The 18,808-nt window shown below is 53.0% G+C and overlaps 1 protein-coding gene across 1 annotated transcript in view; it reads left to right on the plus strand.

The window, feature by feature from the left end:
* The window catches only part of CHST15 (carbohydrate (N-acetylgalactosamine 4-sulfate 6-O) sulfotransferase 15), an 85,364-nt gene extending 73,789 nt beyond the window's left edge, over positions 1–11,575 (plus strand). Inside the window, exons 7-8 of the mRNA XM_011930211.1 lie at positions 6,614–6,761; positions 8,891–11,575. Of these exons, the coding sequence (XP_011785601.1) occupies positions 6,614–6,761; positions 8,891–9,081 (339 nt within the window). The 3' untranslated portion in view covers positions 9,082–11,575. The remainder of the gene's footprint in view (positions 1–6,613; positions 6,762–8,890) is intronic.
* The last annotated feature ends 7,233 nt before the right edge of the window (positions 11,576–18,808 follow it).

The raw sequence follows: 18,808 nt of genomic DNA on the forward strand, positions 1-18,808 counted from the left end.
CTCAGTCCTGGCATAAACAGTAATCGCAGCAGCGAAGAGCCAGGGCTATCATGGGTCAAATGCCGAGGTGGCATGCAAATCGGGGAACATGCTCGCGGACTGCGTTTGCCCATCATCCCAGCGTGCCTGATTCAGTCCACCCACAAGTCCTTTTCCCTCTTTCTCCCAGTTATTTCTAGAGAGCTCCACTGTTCTCCCACCCTCTGCTACTGCCCTGATTCAGCCACTGGCCCTTTCATTGCAACCCCTACCTGCACAACTTCCCTCTCTCTGGGAGGCAGCCCCTCCCCAGACCCCTTCTCACCTTGATCCCTTGCACCAGGCATCTTTCTGAAATGCCGAACTGCCATCACTATTGATGGGATTCAGGGCACACTGCCCCAAAGTATAACAGCTTGGCATTTGAGAAAATGGCAGAAACAGGAAGGCCACCCTTGCCTCCCTGTCCCCTCCTCCCCTAAGCTGGCCGTAAAACGCTCAGAGCAGAGGTGCCCTCCCTGTACGTCCTCATCTCTGAAGATCTGGGGGCACAGAGGCGAATCTGAACAGACAGGCCTGGTTGTGTCTCCCCCAGTGCGTGACCACAAGATAATTCCCCCTTACAGGGGATTCGTGGCTCTGAGCTCACTTCTTTGGCTGGCACTCACCCTCTGACTTAATCAGCCAATATTTATAAATGCAAAGCAAAGAGAGGAAATTCCCCAGCATTATTAAATGATATAATTTGAAATCCTAAACAACTGTAATTACGAACAAAATTTGTGACGTTGTCAGGGGACTGTCTCCAGGTGAATTTAAAGCGTGGCTCGGGGGCATTCGCCTACTTTAGTGTGGGAAGTGAGGGTGCACCTTTGTCCCCCGAGGGTCAGCCGGTGCAGGCCTCCGCCAGGAATGGATCTTGAGGGAAAAGTCCAAGGAAAATCCAAGAGAAACCAAATAGGAGTGTTGTCTTGTCTTTGATAGGGGCCTCATTTAAGGGAAGGAAGAGCTTGGTGCACGGCCTTCAAGGCTTGTCTGAGGCCAGCACCCTGACTGAGGGAGGGATGAGAAGGAGGATGTCATTGGTGGTTCCTGGCCCCATCCGGCCAGGTGACCCCGTTTGCCTGGCCCCCTTCTCTGCCCAAGTGCCTCCTGGTAGACAAGAGCCACCAGGTGGAGCCTGCCAAGGAGGCTATGTGTGCTCGTCAAAGTATGGATGGGAAGTGATGGATTCAGCTAGTGTAAACTCAGGATCAACCTGGCACTAAACCTTAACACAGGCCCTTGCATGCCTGGGGCTTCCTACTGGGACAGCTGAGGCTCAGGGAGGCAGCCTTCCTCTGGAGTCACAGCCAGTAAGCAGAGGATATAGGACCCAAATCTAGGTCTTTTAACCCAGCTTCCCTGAGACGTGTGTTTGGCCTCAACATTTCCCCAACAGTCTGATCTTCAGTGGTTGCTACTCAGCACCCATGGCGTGGCAGGCCCTGGTCCAAGAGAGAAGGTGCAGGACGGTGCTGTGACCAGTTGTGTGCTTGGAATGAGGCATGTGTCCGTCCCCACCTTGGCATTTCTACCATATTGTGCCTTTTGAAACTTTCTCCTGTTCACTATCCTGCGTGACTCTGATAACAAACCCGATGGGTGGGTGGGAAGACAGGAGTCAGTCCATGTCACTGTCAGCAGATGAGGACAGCGAGGGGCAAGGTATCCAGCTAATGTGGTCGCAGAAGGGGCCAGAGCCCTCCACTGCAGGCCCTGGGACCACTGAGTTCTCTCTGCAGGAGACTGCCTGAAAAGGACTGGGAAAAGTGGGGCAAGTGTGGGCTTTGCATTGGGGACTCCTAGGAGGAAGCGGCTTAAGCTGGGCTGGGTTTAGATGGGCAGGGAGAGGCAGGGCAGGGGGAACTCCTGACCCGAGGCACAGTTTATTTTAATAGCTTTAAATAGTGTTTCTTGCTGCAGAAGAGCGGATATTTAATATGCATGTGCAGTCTGCATGCTGCCGGGCACTTTGTACCACGTGGAGCGTGCTGACCCCCATCCAGTGCCCTGGGGCCAAGCACTTGGACACTTTCTCCCACACAGAAGGGAGGGTGTGCCCCTGCTCTCCTGCTCCAGGTCAGCATTCCAGCTGTGAACTTGAGAGCGCTGCTGAACCTGAGCCGTAAGTTCGTGGGCGCCATCGTGGTCCTCCCCGTGTTGTGTATGCTTGAATCTTTGTGATAAAAAGTTTCTGAAACTCCATCTGTGAGAGGCGAAAGGGATCCAACCTTTATTCTTTACTGCCAGCCCCTGTCCCAAGTCCTTTCAATGCATCGTCTCATTAGAGATCCCCTGAAATCCATCCCTGCTTTACAGATGGGAACACTGAGGCCCACAGAGGTGAATCCTCCCACCAATAGCTGTTATCAGGCAGGCTCAAGGTTCAGTCCTGGATCTGCTGGCCTTTGACACTCAGGGAGTTTTTGCCTTCCCTAGCTGGCTCCTAAAAGCAAAGGGTTTTGCTGGCAGGAGGCCTGGGCTTTTATGTTCGATTTTGTGTTTTGCTGAGGATGACAAGACAGTAGCTTAGCGGGTGCCTCTGGTCAAAGGAGATCCCCAGGGGCAGGCTCAGTGGACAGGAGGGATGTGGCAGTAACACATTGTCCCTTAATCTTCTCTTCAGTCCCTGGAGAGCTCACAGGTCAGAGAAAGAGCCATGCAATCGGAAACCCTCCTCATAGAGGTGAATTTTCATTTCTGGGAGGAGAAGCCAGTTTCCCTCCGGCTGTGAATCCCAGCCCAGCCACAGCTCTGGGAGGGCAGCTTTGTGAGGCACCCCAGGCCCCGGCACACCCTGCTGGAGTCATTCACCACCTTCCTGTGGCACCTGGATGCAGGAGCAGCACAGACCCCTCTGCCTCTGGCCAGCCCCCGCCACTGTTCTGCAGCATACCCTACCCTGGGGGTGCTCAGAGGGGCCAGTGCGCCTGCCTCAGAGCAGGGTCCTGAGAAGCCTGGTGCCTAAATGAGCAGTAGCCACAGCCCCTGGGAACTTGTCAGAAATGCAAACGCTCTGCCAGCCCCAGACCTCCTGAATCAGAAACTCTGGGGACAGGGCCATGGTCTGTTTCTCAGGCCCTCCAGGTGGGTATTTGTGGGCGCCAGTTGGAGAGCTACCAGGGCTCTTGTCACCACTCTTTCCTTCTCGCCCTCTGGGGCTGGGGAGACTTACTCCAGGGCTTGCTTTACTCTGACGGTCTTCTCTTTCTACCCACTCCTTTTCTCCACTGCGTGCATCACAAGGTGATCGCTGAAGTCTGTTTCTTTACCAGTTGAGCTCTGTCTCCATGAGATTGCAGCCTTCCTGAGGCCAGGGCCACTTCTGTTAGCAGCACATCACCGTTGCCTAGCAGGGTGCCTGGCACATGGTGGCACGAACTCAGCTTATTTGCCAAATGAATGAATGGGGACTAATGGGGAGGCTGAGTGGGAACTCCCAACTGAAATCCCTAGCAGGGAATGGAGAGGCTCGGCCAGGTACCTGTCTGGGGAGAAGAGGGAACTGGGACTGTGCTCAGCTCAGCCTCGGATCTCGGTGGCGATTGCTCTTCCCTGGGGCCCTGCATGGGGCTCGAGCTCCATGTGCACAGGTGACCTGGCTTCGGGTCCTGGCTTCAAGGGTATTGGCCGCCACCCTGAGTAGCCCCCTGCCCTGCCCTGCACCTTCATGTTTCTGTCGATGAATCGGCCGGCACAGGTAACTTCAAAGGCTTCTCGCAGCTCTGATGTTTTCTAATTTTAAGCACATTGGGCACTTGCCCTAAATACCCTTTTTATTTTTGTTCTATTTTGATTCTCTGTCCTATACTGGGAAAAGGTGAGGGAAAACAGTCTGCTGGGGCTGTCTTTGTCCTGTCTTCATGGTGCATGTGGTTGCAGTAGTGATACTGCCTGCACCAGAAACTGTCACTTCAGGTGACCACACTCCCCCTCCCTGGCAAGGGGACTGGGGGTTGGGGTGGGAATTGAGGGGACTTTGGGGTGGATGGATCAGAGGGAAGGCACAAAGCGGCAGGGGAGCTAGCCCCCAGAGAAGCAGCCAAGTGCCTGGAGGCCTTCCCCGTGTGCAGCCCCTGCGGTTTCCTCTTTTCCTCCCCTTCCTGGCTCAGCGCCGCCTGCTGAGGAGGACCATGCTGCAGTGCAGGCCTGTGTCCACCTGACACCGCTCGGGGGCTTTCACGAGGATGGGCACAAACGAGGTTTCAGAGAGCTGTCAGGTGCAGGTGCCCAGCCAGGTGCTCGGCAGGCCACAGCTGCTCTGAAACACCCCAGCTTGCCACAAACACCTGGCTGCTTTCCTTCTGGAAAGTTCTCCTGTTGAAAGGCACGTTCTCTGGAAAAGAAAAACCTCATCAGACTGGTCTCCCCTACGAGGGACGGCCTACAAACCTGCCAGGGAGAGAATTGAGAAGCCCCGGGAGGCCGGTGACTTAACAGCAAGATGGTCTCGTCATGATTCGTCTGCGTTGGAGGCGACACGCGTGTTTATTTCCAAGACTGGCACGTTCTCATTTTCTCTTTAGCTTCGGCCCAGCTTGAGGTCTTTTTTTCTGAGCTGGCATGTGAGGTAGCAACAAAGTGTGGGTTGGAAACAGCTAATGAATTTTGAAGGCAACTTATCCACTCTAATTGCTTTTCTTCCTCCCCATCCTCTTGCACGGTTAGAAAAATAATGAAATGGGAAAAGAATAGTTAGCATCTGTACATATTTTGCCCAATCTTTCATTGTCTTATTGTTAACACTGTATTCAGCAATTGCACCCGAAAACCATGTTGAGGGCCAGAGTGCAGGCTTTGCAAGGATGAGATGGTGGAGAAGCCACAGTCCCTGCCCTCAAGGTCAAGGTCCAGGTCAAGTTGGGCAGGAAAGGAAATGTGACATGAGAGTGTCTGCCTAAAAAATGGGAACTCCAGAGAGGAGCCTGGGGAGCCGGGAAGTGCTGCATATATGAGAGGATGAGCTGGAAGTTTAAGCCAGGCCCAGAACTTTCTATACATAGAAAGCCATGGAGGCTTTAAGCAGGGCTGGCTGTGGCTAGCTCACTGCTTTGGAAAGCCCATGCTGGTGGCAGGGTGCAGATGGGAGTGCAGAGACCAGGGGAAGGAGGACCAGCCAGGAGGCTGTATCAGCTTCAGGCAGGTGTAGATGGGGCACAAACAAACGGAGTGGTGTGAACTGGGGAAAGGTGGGAGATGAGAAGTTCTGGGCAGACACAGATAGGCAGAGCAGGGTCCCTGGGCACTTGGAGAAGGGGCAAGGGGAGAAGTCCTGGAGAAGGGGGCCTCAGCGAAAGGGAAAGAGGCTGGTTTTTTTTGTTTGTTTTTGTTTTTGTTTTTTTTTTCCTGGAAGCTTTGCTAAGAGTTTAGGGTGCACTGTGGAGTTAGAGGAAACTGTTCCCAAGACTGCTGTCACTTCTGACACCAGTTTCAAGTTCAGGAGAGATATTCCCCAACCCACCTTCAGGTTCTGTAATTTTCCAGAAGGATTCTCAGAACACACTGGAGGCTATTACGCTCTTGGTTATGATTTATTACAGGGAAAGGATGAAGATTAAAATCAGCCAAGGGAGAGGAAGTGCAGGGGGCAGAGTCCAGGAGGGACCCAAATGCGGAGCTCTGAGTCCTTCTCTCCCTGTGGAGTCATGGACGGTGTTAGTGCCACTGGCCATGGTATGTGACAATTCTTGGGGAGTGTTGCCAGGCCATGCTTTGGGGGTCCAGGCCTTTTACTGGGGCTCCATCACATGCAGCTCCTGTGGCTGACCTTTAGTCTCCAGTCCTACTAGAGTCAGGACTGATACCATGTGGCCCAAGGCCCCATCATAAAGCACAGTGTTAGCCTGCCTATGACCAAAACCCCCAGGCCAACCAGGACACTTCTGTCCGGTAGGATGTCCAGGGGCCTAGAGATCACCCCCCAGGAGCTGAGGGAAAGGCCGGAGTTCTCTTTGAATAGAGTGAAATCTTTACCACACAGCTTGCAGTAAGGCTCGAGAGAAGGAACAGAAGGGTGAAGACCTGGGAAATGGGTACTAGAAAGTAGAAAGGACTTAAATAGAAACATCCTCCTGTGGACTTGGTTCAGTGCTGGTTAGATGCTGATTTACACACACCCTCACAGTCAAGGATTTTTCTCTGGCATCAGGCATTTGGCTCTTCACTCATCTAGGTTGTCTTTGGGGTGTCTATGGTTGATTTTTCACAGCCCATTGTGTGCTGGGCATAGAGGTCACACTGGGAACAGAGAAATAGACAGGATATTGTGCAGAGAACATGCGCACCATTGGTGGCCACAACCTTGACCTCTTCCCTGCACTTCAGTCCTTACCTGTGAAATGGAGGCGTGGAGCTACCCACAGGGTGTTGTGAGGATTAAATGCAATCCCTAATAGAGGAATTCTTTGCACATGTAGCACAAAACCCCCTGTAAAGAAGCAAGAACACCTTGTGTTAAAATCCAGCTTCTGAAAGTACCTTTGCGAGGATGACTCTTTTGTGGTACAGTGAAATGCCATACCACTTTTGGAAAAGTGCCCTATGGTGTTGGGGCAACTGCTCCTGAAATAACGCCCTTCTTCTGTGGTCCTAGGTGAGGCTCCAGGTCGGGCTCTATGCTGTGTACCTTCTGGACTGGCTCAGTGTTTTTGACAAGCAACAGTTTCTTATTCTTCGCCTGGAAGATCATGCATCCAACGTCAAGTACACCATGCACAAGGTCTTCCAGTTTCTGAACCTAGGTATGAGTGTGGTGCTTAGACTGACGGGGCAAAGCATGAGCTCTGTGGACCTGTTCTGGGAGTCCCCTGGGGCAAATGCAGACCTGGTCAGCTGGGTAGGAATGGGCTGAGCTGGGAGGCCTGGGGATGCCCTCCAGGAGGCCTGTTATGTACCATTTATTGAGCACTAGCTGTACACAGGTCATTGTGCACAGTATGGTGAGGGATTCTCTGGAGAGGAGAGATATTTTCCTTCTGGGAACTTATGGTCTAGTGAAGGCAGAGGAGGCCATAGCTCACCTAACTGAATGACAGGTAGGGTGCCATGGGGAAGGTCAGCACTGTCATGTAAGGTACGTGCTGATGGTTTGGGATCCCAGCTACTGCAGGGATGAGGAAGGCTTCATGGAAGGAAAGGGCCTGAGAGCTGAGCTTTGTATGACCAACAGGATGTCACCGGGGAGCTGGAGCAGAGGACATGGGGCTTGGAGGAGGGAACAGACAGATCATTGCATCATCTCGGATATTCTTGGACATTCCTGGAGTCACAGCCTGTGGCTGAGTTTTGGCTGCTGGTCATGGATGCTGGGCCCCTGGGTCATGAGCGCCTGCCCTCAGCTTGTGGATACCAGTGCCCTCATGGGCCTGAGAGTCACTTTGTGGTGACAGGCCACACTGCTGACTATGGTGATGGCTGGCAGAGGCATGTGCTGGCGGAGTGAGGGCTGCCCATGTGGACGGGGCACCCAGGGATGGCTTGAAAGGCTGAACAGGCTCGGAACAAGCTGCCCTCCTTCCCAGAACGCCTCCTGCAGCCCTGACTAATGGTCTTGCCCGGGAACTTGGTTAATTGAGTGTTTCTGGAAATACATCTGCCTGCCACTGGGACTTGGGCCTCTTTGATCATTTGATTTTGTTTCTCCTTTTTTTTGGAGAGCTGGTAATGTGATGGAGTTTGATGAGTTCTTTCCCTTCCAAGGCTTAGACTCATCTTTCTTTGATTTGACCACGTTGACTCTGTCCCGTTAATGAGCTTGTCTTTTGTCCCCAAGATGGATAGTAAGGCCAATTCTGTATCTCATATGGCCCTAGGATGCTGGGACATGCTTTTTCTGTATATGGGCTAAGGACTTTGGCCAGATCCCAAGAGCCCTGGGTAAAGAGACTTGAGCAGTGATGGGTTACACCAAAAAGCTGTGGCTCAGAGGGCTGGGCGTGGGGGTGACTGACAACCTCTGCCAACCTGTTCCAGGGCCTCTCCTGACTCCAGAGGGCGAGGCGTGGGGGTGACTGACAGCCCCTGCCAGCCTGTTCCAGGGCCTCTCCTCACTCCAGAGGGCGGGGCGTGGGGGTGACTGACAACCTCTGCCGGCCTGATCTGGTGCCTCGCCTCACTCCAGAGGGCGGGGCGTGGAGGTGACTGACAGCCCCTGCCGGCCTGTTCCAGGGGCCCGCCCTCACTCCTTGGGGGTGACTGACAACCTCTGCCAGCCTGATCTAGTGCCTCTCCTCACTGCAGAGGACGGGGCGTGGGGGCGACTGACAGCCCCTGCCTGCAGGCCTCTCCTCACTGATCTCCTTGCTGCAGATGGGGAGGTTCAGCCCGTGGGGGCTCTGGGCACAGGTGGCCTCCTCCCCACCCTCCAACCTATGGCCACTTCACAGCAAGACGCACAGGGTGAAACTGCAGGCCCAGGGCCCTTGGCATGAGCAGCCTGAAATAGAAACGATGATGGCGGAATTCCAGAGGGCTGCTGAGCAGGAAAACTGAAGCCCATGGGCTGTGCCCGGTAGGCCACACGTTCCTCCAAGGATGGGCTGACACCCATGGAGAGCAGCCCACCAAGGGCAATTGGAAGGGAATCCTTGAGGTCAGCCTCAGACGCTGTATCATCATTAAATGGCAGCTGGGCTCCCCCGTGGGTGGGCATCCTGCACCCGCCACAGAATTTCTTTGCAATTTCCTAATGGTATTTCCACTTTCCTCAGTGCTTCCAAAATGGATCCGGCCAAAGAATTTTAATCCCCAAATACATTCTTCTTAAAGGAAAATCCCGTCTGAATACGAAGCATAGCTGGGATTTTTGCAAAGTCCCTTTTACTTCCTGCCATGCCTCCTGCCTTACGGGACTCCTCTTCTTTTATTCTAGGGCCCTTAAGTGAGAAGCAAGAGGCTTTGATGACCAAGAGCCCCGCCTCCAATGCACGGCGTCCTGAGGACCGGAACCTGGGGCCCATGTGGCCCATCACACAGAAGATTCTGCGGGATTTCTACAGGCCTTTCAACGCTAGGCTGGCGCAGGTCCTCGCGGATGAGGCGTTTGCGTGGAAGACGACGTGAGAGCTGAACTGTTGCTGCACGTGCTGGGCCCGCCAATGCCGTCATCACTAGGATTTTACAAATCTCTTTGCAGGGAACTGTTTCACTCATGGTATGGAAAACCCCAGGACTCCGCCACTCTAGGCACACATGAATTATAACCATTTTGGAATTTCTTTTGTGATGTTCAAGAGCTCAGCAATGGACCGCTCACAGAGCTCCTCTGTCTGAGGCCAGTGGAGACCCCATTTCTCAAGAATTCAGCGCTGCTCCGAGCGTCCTGGAGCTTGGGGATGCAGCCAGCTGACCCTGCACTGGGTGTGGAGAGAACACCTAGGGAAGGCAGCCCAGCGCTGCCCGCCTCCGCCTTCTGGCGAGCCTCAGTCTGGGTTCTGAGTCAGCACGCCAGAGGTCATGCCACAGGGCTGGCTGGAACTTACACTTCACGTTCCCTTTTTTCCCCCCTAGAGATAGGGTCTCGCCGTGTTGCGCAGACTGTCTATATTCAATGGCTATCTTCACAGGTGTGATCATACCACATTCACTTCTGAAACGCTTGTTGAGATCGCTAACCTCACTGGGACAGAGAACCGCAGTCTTTCGAGAATGGAGGCTCTTCATTTTTTTTCTCCTTTACTCCAAAGTCAGCCCTCTAGTTTCTTCAGAGGTAAACCCTGTTAACGTCACTGTTTCCAAAAGGAAAAAAATCAGTCAGTTTTTGGCAGCACCTTCATCTCTCTGACCTCCTCCTATTCTGTCCTTGTGGACTTTACTTATGTTTAACATAGAAAATGAATACATTTAAAACAAAACCACTTTCTGCATTTAACCAGTCCTGGCTCTCTCTCTGCTGCCTCTATACATGTCAAGAAATTCAGTTTATAATTGGAAGGGAAATTTTTGCTGTTAATGCCAGAATGAGCAACCTCAAGGAATTGAACACTTCATGGAAAATCTAGGTAATTCAAGCCCTCATCAGGTTTACAAGATCATCAGAGAAACAGAGGATTTTAATTTTTAGTTCTGGCCGGCTACAGGCTCCATTTCTCCACCTTCACGTTGGAAAACGTTTATTTCCACATTCTCCACTATGTGTGATCAAAGTTCCTCACCCAGCAAGGGACTATAGATACCCATGTCCCATTTCCGAAACACAATGCCTAAGCTGAACTTGAGCTGAACGTGGTGTGTTGAGATTTGGGATGAGGTTTCTAAGAGTCGTGTTCTTCATGGAATTTTCCAGGCTACTTGGCAGCTTTGTTTACCGATGGATGGGCAAGAGATCTTGCCATTTCTTGGCAGTCACAGGCAAGATTGAAGAGAAGACTTGAGCATCCTTGGCAACAGCCCAGATGGGACCTGGATGAAGCTTTGCACTCAAGTGTTGTCAAGGGAAGCTTCCTGTGAACCAAAGTTCTCAGGCCAAGGTCTCATCCACCAAAGCCAGAAAGTGCAAGCACCCGTCTACCCAGCTCCAACTTGCATGTGTGAGACAGACCAGGCTTTAGGGGTAGGAGGATCTGCAGTCGCTCAGCCATCCCCTCCTGGTGCTGTTGTCTTTCTGCCATCAGAGAAGGGACACACAGCCCATTTGAAGGTGTGCAGAGGGCTCTGAGCGCCAGGGTGGTCGGGAGCTGTTCCTGCTACTGAAGGAGCTGTGTGTCCCGAACTCCCACTTGCAGGGACAGTTCCCACCTTCTCTATAGCCGGCACTGGGAGCAGCCGCCAGCAGGGAAATCTGGTCTGAGCACAAGGATGCTTTAGGGAGAGATCACTTCAGTGTGTATGTATATTTATTTGCAGTACAGTGTGTGTGTGTGTGTGTGTGTACTCGCACGTGTGGGTGAGTGCGTCTTCTGAGTGGGTTCTGTTCAGTTCCAGTTGCTAATGAGGCTCCTCCGCTCTGGACACAACCCTTTTATAGATTAATTTCTCTGCCAATTAACTTGTCATTTTCAGTACGTATTTTACTATTCCACACCAACCATAATTACAAGGGATTTTTCTTATGCACTCCTATGCATGTGAATAACATGTGGTGTAATTCTGCTTCTTACAGAAGTATTACTGAAGGTATTATTTCCAATATTATTTGGTTTATTATGCGGATCCTTTTTATATATGCAGTCCCATCCCTTCTGTGCCAATCAATGCCATCCAGACATGGTTTTTCCCTCCAGGGGCCTTTCTCCAGAGGGCACTTCTGCTGCCTCTGCTTCCTCTCGTTCGAGGCCTGGCTCTTGCTGACAGAATAGGTTCCGTTCTGGGCGGTGGTTCTCGAGCCTGCCATTCAAAACCAAAGTGAATTGGAGCATTTCTCATAACACGGTATTGAAGTTCCTTTTTGTTCTCAAAAGCTCTGTACCAGACTGTGTTAAATTGTACTCCCTTAGTCCTGTAAGGTATGTTCAGTGAATCGCAGTTACGCTGTGCTTTTATTAATATTTAACATAATTAAAGATGGACCCATATGAGTGACGCCTGTGGAGCGGGTGTGCTTCCTCTGCAGCCAGGCTCTTCCTGGGGCGCGAATGAATCACAGTGGTTTAGTGTCGGACCTGCTCGACTTGTGCAGGCTCTGTGTAAAGGGGAGTTACAGCTGTGCTGGCTGCTGAGAGATGAAGTGTGATGGTGCTAGCAGCAGGCAGAAGAAAACTCAAGACCAGAGAGAGAAGGATTCAGATGTTAGCGGGGACTCCCTGTGTGAGTCCTGTTGGGGTGTGAGTCAGGGTGGGAGTCCGGCCCAGCCCACAGCCAGACCTAGCATTGCCTTCAGACCTTCCAATTTGAAGATTAGGTGACCACAGGCCTCATTCTGGTGGCGTGTCTGGTCCCTGGCAGCTGTGAGTTTGAGACCCCTGGTGTCTGTGGCACATGTCCTTATCGCTGAGGGCAAGCCCGCAGGAGGAGGTGGTGTGCACTCAGCTGGGGCAGCCAGGACAAAAGATCACGAACAACAGAAACTGTTTTTCTCAGTCCGGAGACCAAAGGCTTGAGATCAAGGTGCTGCAGGGCTCGTTTCTCTGGGGGTCTCTCTCCTTGGCTTGCTGATGGCTGATGCTCTCTGTGTATTCGTATGGCCACACACACACGGCCCTGCTGCCTCTTCCTCTCCTTACAAGGACACCAGTCGGAGGGGATGAAGGCGCGCCCTGACAGCCTCATCTTAACCTCATCACCTCTTTAAAAAACTTTGTCTGCAAATGCAGTCACATTCTGAGGTACTCGAGATTGGGACTTCAACATATGAATTTGGGGCACACTTTTCAGCCCATACAGAGGGGACATCTCAGGCTTAGGGCTCTGGAAGCTGGGCCATCCTGAGCACAGCGTGGACCCTGGTGGGTCCCCCAGTTCTGGGCAGACCTTCCTGGGGGACCCTTTCTCCCCAGCACCACCTCCCACGGTGGTGTGTTGAGGTTGGGGGCTGGTGTGTTCAGGTGGAAATAGGGAAGACCCCATCTTTTCCAGCCAGGATCAGGAATGGCTTTACCCAGCAGGGAATGGAGGACAGGTGGGAGTCAGGAGCAGAATGGCTGGGGCTCATCTTTGAGGGCTGAGGGCACAACTTCCCTCCCTTTCAGATTTCCTCTGAAAGCCTCTCCCGTGAGGCCACCCACTCCCCACCGAGAAACCAGCCCTCGGGAAGGATCCTGATGAGCACGCCTCTTCCCCACAAAATGACCCTATTTGGGAACTGAAGCAAAGGCTGTGCTCCTGGTGGAGGAACTCCAAGGATCCCTGAGTGTGGAGACAGGGATTGTGTGGGTGGCTATTTTCCTGTTACTCCAGAAATCTCACCCTCCAGGCAGCTGTGCTGCCTGTGGTGAGGTGGATCCCAGGGGGACTGATAGGAAAACATCGCTGATGAATCGGGTTTGCCCAGTACTTCACTGGGCAGAGTTCTCTGCAGAGCAGCAGAGACAGAATAGGTCCCGTGGGGCAGATGCTGCGTTGGCTGGAGCAGCCTGGGAGCTTTGTGAGTTTGTGTTGCTGTAAAGGAGTACCTGAGGCTGGAAATTTATAAAGGAAAAAAGGCTTGTTTGGCTCACAATTCTGCTGGCTAAGGATTGAGCATCAGGTGAAAGCCTCAGGCTGCTTCACTCCTGGCAGAAGGTGAAGAGGGCTGGCTGCACAGAGGTCACAGAGGGGAGGGCAGGGCTAGGGGAGGGAGGTGCCAGGCTCTTTTTAACAACCTGCTTTTGTGGGAACAAACAAGAAGAAGAACTCACTACCCCCAGGACGGCACCAAGCTATTCCTGAGAGCTCTGCCCCCATGACCCAAACAATGAGGATCAGATTTCAACATGAGGTTTGGGGTACACACATCCAAACTACAGCAGCTACTATAAATCACCCCAAACTTAGTGGCTCAAAGCAACAGAAGTTTATGATCTCAGTGCTGGAGGCCGGCAGTCTGAAGTCGGTCTCACTGGGCTAAAGTGAAGTGATGAGCAGGACTGGTTCTTTCCAGGAGCTCAAGGGGAGTCTGTTTTCCTACCTTCTCCAGCTTCGAGAGGCCGCCTGCACTCATGGCTCCTGGTTCTTTCCTCCATTGTCAAAAGCATGGCATCTTCAAGTCTAACTCTCTCACTCTGCTTCCGAGATCACGTGGCCTTCTCTGACCCTCATGGTCCCGGTGTCGTAAGGACCCTTGTGATGACACTGGGCCCACCAGATCATCTGGGATTATCTCCCCATCTCCAGATCACATCTGCAAAGCCTCTTTTGCCATAGAAGGGAGCATATTTGTAGTCTCTAGGGATTATGACGTGGACATCTTCAAAGGCCGTTATTCAGCCAACCACAGGAGGGTGGTGTGGAGAGCTGGCCAGTCGGGCAAGCATGGGATGGAGGGGGTACCCCCTGGCCGCTTCCCCGTGCTCTATTGTACAGCCCCAAGCAGGTCTGAGTAGGGAGGGGGCTGCCCTCAGCAGAAGGCTGAGCTTCTGGATGCATCATTCCGGGACAGTGCATCTTCCTGTCCAGGCAAGGCCCTATGACTGGGGTAGTGGAGTAGGTGGACAGGGCGATGTGAGGGGTCAGGCCGCAGACCCACCTCCTCCCGAATTCACATCACAGTGTTTTTCCCACGGAAGGTCACCTGGTTTCCAAGAGTCAGCCTTGTCCCCCACAATGAAGACAGAATTTCTCCAGCTCTTGGTAGAAGTAATTTTTGAGTGCTTACTAGTTATTTACCTTTTTGCTTTTTAAAAAATTTCTGTGAAGTTACTTTGTGAGTTTTCCAGGATGTGTGTAAACTACACACATCAGCCACCTGGGTAGTTTTGAGTTGCTGAAGTTCAGCTGTTGTTGATTTCAAAGGCAGCAGCTGATGAAAGTTGCAGAAATAGAACATTTTCCAGTCCCTGTTCAGGGGTTGGTGACCTCCGTGGCCCCCAGCCTCACGGCTTTGGGCTTGGGAAGGCTGGTGTGCAGTCTCACTGATGGCTACAGACTGGACTCACCCCCACCATCTCTGTCCTCACCAACCCTGTCCCCAGCCCCGTGGCTCATCCCCAGTCTCCTCTGCAAACCTGCTCCTACTCAGGTCCGGGGCAGCAGACTGAGCACTGTGGGCCGTCCTGGGAGCCTGAGGCTGCACGGGTTGCTGACCTTGGATCGTAAGGCTGGGTACGAAGGCAGAAGGTGGGGATTCTCAGGCAATGCAGCAGGCCCGTGAGAGAGGCTGGGGAAGAGCACCAAGGCTCTCTCAGTTGCCACCTGTGAGTGACTGTGTCCTCCTGCCATGGGGCACCCAGGACCCAGCTCAGGCTTGCACCTGGGTTCTTCATGGTTGAACCTGTGGCAAAGCAAGGAGGAGACTTGGTCTCCTCCCTGCTGGGCAGCCTCTGCTGACTGCCCTATAGGTGCTGGGCACCGTGTCTGGGGCACAGAGACTGTGAAAGGCCTCCTCTCCCATGGTGGAGAGACGCCAGCAGCATGAGGAGGCCGGGTTCCTGCAGGGTCCTTAGCAGGCCTGAGGGCCAGTGGGGATCCTGAGGGCTTTTTGGGGTGTACCGTCAGCTCTGCATGCTTTGAAAGGCCCCTTTAATGTCAGGTCCTGGTCAGATCTAGAAGCGGGCAAGTCTCAGCTGAGGCTGAAACCTCAGCCTCCCTGAGCCTTGTGACTTGCCCAGGGTCGGAGGCCCAACGCTCCCTGAGGAATTCTCTTCCTGGCAGGGCAGAGAAAGGCGGGGGCCGGGGAATGGGGGTGGGGAAATCCCAGCTGCCTCTCCCTGCACCCTGGCCTGTCTCCCCCGGGTCATGAGCCATCCCCTTTCGACTGTTTTTCCACCATAAGGGACTGTGATTTGCATCCACCAAACTCTGCCCCCTACAGGGACAGTGTGGGAAGAGGGTAAGCCCTGAGTTTGGAGCCAGATGAGCTGGATTCAAAGCCCAATTCCGCAGCAGAGGGCCTAGGACAGCCATCCCATAACCTTGGGTACACCACAGGCCCTTTCTGCACCCACAGGTCTGTCTTGCTCATGAGTGGGTCTCAGAGTTAACAAATATGGACTGAGGATCAGAGAGGCTGCACGCCTGCCTGAGGTCACACAGCTCAGATCCCCAGAAAGAGAGCAGAATGGCAGCTCAGACATTCTGAGTCAGTGCTTTTAACCATAGTGCTGCATTGTACACCCTTAGCACCAGCCCCAGGCTCCCATCCTCAGCAGCCTGTCTGCATTTCGAGGGTCAGTTCTCCTTCCCCTCCATTTCAAATGCCCCCCTTTCAAGTTCCCTCAGGGAAGGCCAGTGGTTTCTGAGGTCACCTGGGCCGGGGTTTCTGCAACTTAACTCATCAAGGGTCTAGGTGATGACTGGGATTTCTAGGGGGAAACAAGGGAAATAAACATGACTTTTTCTGCCAAAAGGCTCTCTCAGCCGAAACTTGCTGGCATGGATATTCCCCCTGCCCTGGGCTGGCTGGCGTGAGTTGTCTGTGCCTCCCTGAAGGCAGACTTCAGGAGCTGGCTGTGATGGGCTAGCTGCAGAGAGGAGTCCCGTGAGCCCTGAGTCACATCAGAAGCAGATTGCTCCACCCCAGGGCTCAGCCCTGCCCAGGGCGTCAAAGGCACCAAACATACACACCTGAGCTAGAAAGCCTAAAAAAGCCAAAATTTAATTTTCTCAGCAAATATTTTCTGAACATCTGCTATGCACGAGTCATTGGGCTAGACACTGTGGTGAGGGTGGGGCATAGTTCATTTGCTCATTCATTGATTCCTTCACTGGTTCTTACAACAAATATTGAGGGAGCACCAGCCATGTCCTTGGTATTAGAGGCACCTGGGAGAGCAGAGCTGGTCCCTGCCTGCTTGCAGTGTAGCAGACAGATATTGATCAGAAACAGACAAGACATTGATCACAGCATTGCCTAAAGCATTTCAGAACTGCAACAGCCATGAGGGGCAATACTGGGGAAAGTGACATATTTCTGGTGAGATACCCTTACCCCTCCCCAGCTACTCCACTCTCTCTGACTTCCCCCTCTGCCTCAGAGACCAAGCCCCAGGAGGAGGCTGGGCTGGAACTGACCGCCCAGCCTTCTCCAGGCTGCACGAAGACCACTCCCAGAATGTTTCAGGCCTACCAGAGCCTCTACCTACCAAATCACCCCAAGGCTGCCATGCCCTGATCCTCAGGAAGCCTTGCATTGGCTTCTATGTGTCCCGTGGCCCCTCATTCATTCTCAAAATGCCTCCTCCACTTTCTTGCTCTGGCTCAAGATGACCGAAGTGTTTCCATAAAGGGCCAGATGGTAAATATATTAGACTTTGTGGACCCAAGAGGAAAAACAGAAGATATTAGGTACGAATGTAACAGAGAGAAAAGAGGTTCCACAAATATGTAGAGATAGAATTCAAAATACAGTCGTTGAGTACAATTTTTTGGTAATACAGCTCTGCTTATGAGAAGCAAGGGGTTCTTTTGGGAGTGGGTAATATTCTGCTTCATTGAGGGTCAAGTTGAGTGCACAGTCAGACCCTCCGCAGATGCTCGTCTGGAGACGCCAACCCTAATCCAATCTTCTGGCCCTGTTGACTTTGTTGGCAGCTCCTCCTGAAACTTTCACTTGGTCTCCAGGACAATGGACTCCTCACTGGTCCTCATCATGCCTCCATGGCTGCACCTGCTCTTCTTTGTGGCCATGAATGTCAGGGTGCCCAGCGGCTCAGTCCTCAGCCCTCTCCCATAACTGGTCTTGTCCAGTCCGTGGCCTCAGACGCCATCTCTATGCTGATGACTCCCAGACCTCGGCCCTGAGCACAGGCTGGTGCACCCACTGTGTGACAGGTGGCGCCCCCAGCATTAATGACTCGGAGCTCTTGGGTCTGTCCCCCCACCTAAGCTGCCTCCCCAGCATGGTTCCATCTTCAGTCGCAGTGACCAGCCCATGCAGGCCACATCGCTGAGCTCCACCTGACACTGCTCGCCCACACCCACCCTGGAACCCATCTCGCCGACTCTCCTGCTCCTGCAGTCTCTTCTGCGGGAAGGCTCTGCCCCGGCTTCCTCCTTCGGGCTGACAGCAACCTCCCAATCAAACCAACCACCTTGACCAAACAGCCACCCAGCCCCTTCCCAAGCCACTCTCTCACCGTCAGGTCTTCCCCTGCCTCAGAAGATCCACCATTCTCCCGGCTCTGCCCCCTCATCTTAACCACGCTTGTATTAGTTATGTTGATTATTTTCTGTATTTTATGATCGTTTGACATGTTGCTGACCTGGGAAGGACTGCCCCCTCGGGACTAGCTAACCCCTAGATATAGCAGCACTTGGAGCACACCTTTTGTATGCAAAACAACCAATCCCAGCCCACCCCGACCATCTCCCTTCCTGAGCTTTTACAGTGGGCAATGCAGCTCCCCAGTCATCCCGGGGCCAGAGCCCAGACAACTTGGAAGCCCAGACACCCTGAGCCCTATAAAATTATTCAAACTCAGCTCCAGCCCTGCATAACCCGGTTGCTGTTTGTCCATTTCTTGGAGAGAAAGGCTCTGGCTCACCATTTCCCCGGTGCTCTCTCTGCCTCCTCACCCCGATGCTTCCCAGTGGCCCCACATAGCCCGGTGTGTCTCTTCCTCTTGGGAACTGTGAGTAACAAACCATTGTGTCAAAGGCAATTTTTTTTTTTTTTTTTTGAGACAGGGTCTCACTCTGATGCCCAGGCTAGAGTGCAGTGGTGCCATCTCGGCTCACTGCAGCCTCAACCTCCAGGGCTTAGGTGATCCTCCCACCTCAGCCTCCTGAGTAGCTGTAGCTGGGACTACAGGCACCTGCTATCATGCCCAGCTAACTTTGTGTATTTTTTTGTAGTGATAGGGTTTCACTATGTTGCCCAGGATGGTCTTGAACTCCTGGGCTCAAGCAATCTGCCCACCTCAGCTCCTCAAAGTACTGGGATTACAGGCATGAGCCACTGAGCCCAGCCAAAGACAATCTTCTGAGCTGTTGGTCTCACTTTACCCGAATAACAGTGAAACCTATGCTTCAACACCCCCAGCCCTGCACCACTCCAGCATGGTGGTGAGAGCCTGGCACTTTCACTGTCACTTTTCCCTGCAGTCCTGCAAACCATGTCACTCTCTTCCTTGAAACCCTCCCCAACCCCCCAGCACACCTAGGATAAGAGGCCAAGACCTGCTCATGGCCCTTGAGGCCCTCCCTGACCCTGCCCTGCTGACCTCTGAGACCTCAGCTGCCCGCACTCACCTCAGCTCTGGCCATGCTGACCTCACCG

The sequence above is a fragment of the Colobus angolensis genome, unplaced genomic scaffold (genome assembly GCF_000951035.1).
Source record: "Colobus angolensis palliatus isolate OR3802 unplaced genomic scaffold, Cang.pa_1.0 Scaffold85, whole genome shotgun sequence".
In the NCBI taxonomy this organism is placed as follows: Eukaryota; Metazoa; Chordata; class Mammalia; order Primates; family Cercopithecidae; genus Colobus; species Colobus angolensis.